Source organism: Hydra vulgaris, chromosome 02, assembly GCF_038396675.1.
Source record: "Hydra vulgaris chromosome 02, alternate assembly HydraT2T_AEP".
In the NCBI taxonomy this organism is placed as follows: Eukaryota; Metazoa; Cnidaria; class Hydrozoa; order Anthoathecata; family Hydridae; genus Hydra; species Hydra vulgaris.
In genome coordinates, this window is record NC_088921.1 from 28734083 (window position 1) to 28738907 (window position 4825).

Consider the following 4825-nt stretch of genomic DNA (forward strand, 5'->3'; position numbering starts at 1 on the left):
TCTGATTACATCACACTTACATTAAATCTATTTAAATTGTTAATTAAAACATGCATATCAATATTTTAGTTAAAAAAATCAGTCAATGATGTCACAGCTACAGTTACTTGGGTGATGAAAAAAAAGTGTTATATTCAGAAGGATGGACAGCCGTTGAAAAAACATTCAATTTGATGGGCCCCTTTTCGAGGATACCACCAATATGTATTTAACTATGATTATAATATCTAGATGAGATCATAATGAAATTAGAATTTATAATAATATAATATCCCATTAGTCTCGTGTGTTTGCAAGGAATTTAAGTATTTTACGTTTAACGTAAGCAAACATTTGAATTTATTTGCGTTTCTAAAAATTAATCAGATTTTACCGAATGATTTAAGTATTGGGTATATTGAAAACTCCATCTTGCGTTTATAACGCAGAACTACAATAAAAACACAATCACTAAAAAAATAGACATGATATTAAAAAACGAAGGGATTTTTACAAAAACAAAATAACTAAAAAATCAGAAGTTGATTTTCTTTTTAAAGTTTGCTTCTTTTAACTTTAAGGTTTTTGTGATTTGCGCCTCTTTTATTCTGTTGCTTTTTTTGGCTGTTCTTTTTTGCAGTCATTGATCGATTAGAATTTTTCTTTGCATGTTTTGACACTGTTTTCTTTGAAATTTTCTTCTTACTTTCTTTTTTCATTTTGTTTTCTTCTGATAAAAATAAAATATTGAAATTGTTTAGAAGGTATAAAAACAATGGTTTGATAATAATTGACATTCAAAATAATAATTATAAGATAATAATAAATATATAAAAACTAGGTGCTTTGAATAAATAACTAATAAAGCCTAAAAATTTTGTTACTCAAAAAATTGACATAATAATTACGTGAAGATCTAATATTAATGAAGTCGCTCAAATAAATAAGAACATAAATTTTTATAAACTTACTTTTCTTTTTCTTATCTTCATTCTCGCAATCATCATCATCTTCATCGCATTCTTCTTCTTCTTCATCATCATCGTCATCATCATCATCGTCATCATCATCATCATCGTCATCATCATCATCGTCATCATCATCATCGTCGTCGTCATCATCATCATCATCGTCATCATCGTCATCGTCATCGTCATCGTCATCATCATCTCCATCGCTACGCTTCTTCAATTCAGTTTTAGTTTCTGCTGTTGAATGTATTTAGATTAACAACATTATATTACATTGCAAACAAAACGATAAAGTTACGTTAATGAAAAGTTTTGCTTTTAAATGATACTGCATACAAAAATAGAAATAATATTTTATGGGTTAAGTTAAAAACAACTTTTCATTATTGTTTTTTCATGTATTACTTTTATTCGCAGCAACAAAATATGTTACTAAAAGTTTTTGAAAACCATCTTACACGATAATTGTGTTTTGACATAATACGGGTAACATGTAGCATTATTGCTTTAAAAACCTGATCAAAATATCTATTTTAAATCTATACTTTATTTAGTTTGTTCCAAAAATATAATTGACAGTGTACATGACCAATGTACCCTGTCAATTATATATATATAATTTTTAATTATATTTGCACTCTTATGCAAAATATTTTAATAAAAAAGCTTAAAGTCACAAGAACTTTATTAGTGTATTCTGTTGTACGTCACAAATAAATACTATTTGTTCAAGTTTATTACAGTAAACTAATTAATAATTTTGCACATTGCCCAGAAAAGCCGTTATTAGTTATAAAGCGAGTGTACACAGTAACATTTATTGGCATCAGTTAAATGAGTGTTTTTCTGCTAATAAGCAGAAACATGTTACCTGCAATTTGTTTTTTGGCTGTTGCTTCGTGACTTTTAGGTACATTTTTTTCAATACTTATGCTGTACACGCAAACCAACATCATTAATACCACAATGATTAGTTTCATTTTTGCTTTGAATTACTTCTAATCAGAATAAAATAAACTCTTAAAAAAGTAGATAATCTAGAATTACATCGGAATACTTAAGTAAATAAAAACTTTCAGTTAATAAAAAACAGAAAACCTTAAAATGTCATACCTGAATCTTGAATGTAATACAACTAAATGTGATGATGCTGTGTAGAAATACCATGTTATTTATATGCTTTTGGTGTCTTTGAACCAAGTAGGTCACTTTATAGATGTATTACAGACAGGATATAAAAAAATATATAACGTAGCAGGCAAATATTATTTCATTAGCTCTTAAAAGTCAATTTAAAATTTTATCTCAATTTACTGCTTTTTAATTTTGTTATTCTCTTTTATGCTTTGATAAGGAATTTTACAAAAGATTTAAGCTTTTATTTACGCTTAAACATCAAAATATACAGGGAAGCGTTTATTGGATTAAAGTAGTAAAAATTGAAGCTTATAACTGACTAAATCCAGTTACGTATGAATTAACTTTTCATTATTTTGTTCAGCAAAATAGAAAACTTTCTATTACTTCACACCAGTAGGCAAATAACAAGTTGTACCCAATGCTTTAACTAAAAGCTAATTTCAATAGTTTGTAACTGCAGGTCAGGACTTTTGAAAATAATTACTGTTTAAGAAATGAAAGTCTAAAAGTTTTGTACAGTTTTTTATTGATTTCATTTGATTAGTTTTTCAATGACTAGTCTAGTTAGCTCAAGTTGTCCTGTTGCTGGGGGCAAGGTATAAAATAATGTTTTTTTTTTAATACAAAAATACAACCTAACAAAAATCGAAGAAATATAATAGTATCAACAGATTTTAAAAGTCATTTTATGTGCATTAAGTTTTTACTTTTTGACTTCAAATCGGATACTGTATCATAATCAAAACGGATTTAAAAAAAGTAATACAACCGAACACGCTATACTCCAACTTACCCGCAAAATTACTGAATCTTTTGAAAAATCTCAATATACGTTGGTGTTTTCATTGATTTATCAAAAGCCTTTGATACCATTGACCACAAAATCCTATTCAAAAAAATTGAATGTTATTGATTTAAGGGAAATGTTTTAATGATACTTAAAAGTTATTTAAGCAACCGTAAACAGTTAGTTTACAGTAATACAACTAAAGCCTCAAATTTAATGAAAAAAATTCAAATAAAAAGAGAACCAACTGCTAACTTTTTAGGAATCATGAAAACCATAGTTAGAAGTAGCGCATTGATTTGTTGTACAACAAAAATTCTCGAAATATAGGAGTTATGTACAAAGCTAGAAATGCTTTAAATAAATACAGGTTAACGCAGCAGAAGCATGTTGCTCGTCATTTCATTTATTTAATTATTGTTGTCAGCAGAAGCATGTTGCTTGTCTTTTCATTTATTAAAATCGATTTGCTCCTGCCAAACCGTTATTATTTCAAATAAAAATTCTTATTATTTATCAGCTGAATATTTTTTAATATTCTTTGTTTTATGGACAAATGTAAAAATAACGAATCTCCTGTTTCTTTTCATAATCTATATACCTTAAAAGATAAAAAAAAAATCATTTTACGAAATGGTAATTTAATTCGGAAACCTTATTTACTAAGTTATTTCGAAAAGTCATGTATTTTATTTCGAGGAGCTTTTCTTTGGAACAAAACAGTTGTGAAAAAATTTGACTTTTCACATGAATGAAATAATCTTGCATTCAAGATAAAACTAAATTGTTTTATCTTTTAAAGACATGTTTTTATATTTTTAAGTTTTTTTGAAAATGAAAATGAAGCTCATTACCTAAAGTAATATATAATAGTATATCTGATCCACATCTTAAGTATTTATGAAAGCAGTACTTTCTAAAATATTTTTGTATTTATATATAAAAGTATCGAGAATTTCTATTTACCAATATTATCTATATATTCTTAGGAAACTTATGTTTTCGTTAACTATTACTACGACATTAACTTGTTTTTCTTAATTTTATATTTCATGTGAACTTTATATTAATATTCACGAGCGGTTCTCGTTGAAAAGACCTGAAGAACTTTAGCGAGTCTCCGCGTTCTTATTTTTGTTTTTATTTTTGTATAAAAATATAAAATAACTGTATATTTTGTTATATTTTTTTACTGTATAACGATTTTTAACTTAAAAATCTTGTTGCATAAATTTATTGAATAATTAAGTAAAATAACTAAAAAATGTATTGCGTAAAATAAGCAAAGATACAAAAGAATTTTTATATCGTTGTTGCTCCCTATTACAAAATAAAAAAGGTAGTTTTCTAACAATAAAATTAATATAAAATTTTTCATACTTTTATTGTATCACAAATAATTTAAATGAACTAATTATTATTTGGCGATTACAAATACAAAACGGGCGGCAAATGATTTATTGGCTTAAGTTAATTAACACTATTACATTAACAAAAAGAGCTAACACTTGAGGAAAATAGGTTTATTTTATTACTGAAAACGGCAAATAAAACCACTTTTATAATGCGTTTAACCTGACACAATGAGGATTTTTTGTTATTTTTTATATCAATTTGTAAATCAAATAACATTATTAAATCAAAGTTATCATAAACAAATAAGACAAAAGTAATTCGACAATTACTTTTGGCATTTATCTGTATTTTGATTATTCAATAGGTATATTTTTTGTATTTGAGTTTAGTACCGTGCAGGAAAATTCGAAAACACAGTTAAAATATTTTCAAATAGAAGACATTCAACATTTCAATGCTCATTTTTATGATAGTAAAAAAAATGTCATTAAAATCAAATTTTATTAAATTCAGAAAAGTCAAAATAAAAAACAGAAATTTAATTCCGAATCAAATAAGTAAAGGTCAAATTGCGTAATCAGTTTTTTTTAGG

The 4825-nt window shown here is 25.9% G+C and overlaps 1 protein-coding gene across 3 annotated transcripts; it reads right to left on the reverse strand.

Annotated features, from left to right (window-relative positions):
• Positions 1–451: 451 nt before the first annotated feature.
• Positions 452–2201, reverse strand: LOC136076470 (KS1 protein-like). Of its 3 annotated transcripts, none has more exons than XM_065789841.1 (4): positions 2064–2201; positions 1822–1948; positions 951–1184; positions 452–709 (listed from the first exon to the last, which is right to left on the reverse strand). In XM_065789841.1, exons 2-4 carry the CDS (start codon positions 1928–1930, stop codon positions 534–536), a joined length of 519 nt encoding a protein of 172 aa, XP_065645913.1. In that variant the 5' UTR covers positions 1931–1948; positions 2064–2201; the 3' UTR covers positions 452–533. The 3 variants fall into 3 exon arrangements, with proteins under 3 accessions (XP_065645913.1, XP_065645912.1, XP_065645911.1); XM_065789840.1 differs by having other exon boundaries at positions 951–1187; XM_065789839.1 differs by lacking the exon at positions 2064–2201 and having other exon boundaries at positions 951–1187; positions 1822–1993.
• Positions 2202–4825: the final 2624 nt, after the last annotated feature.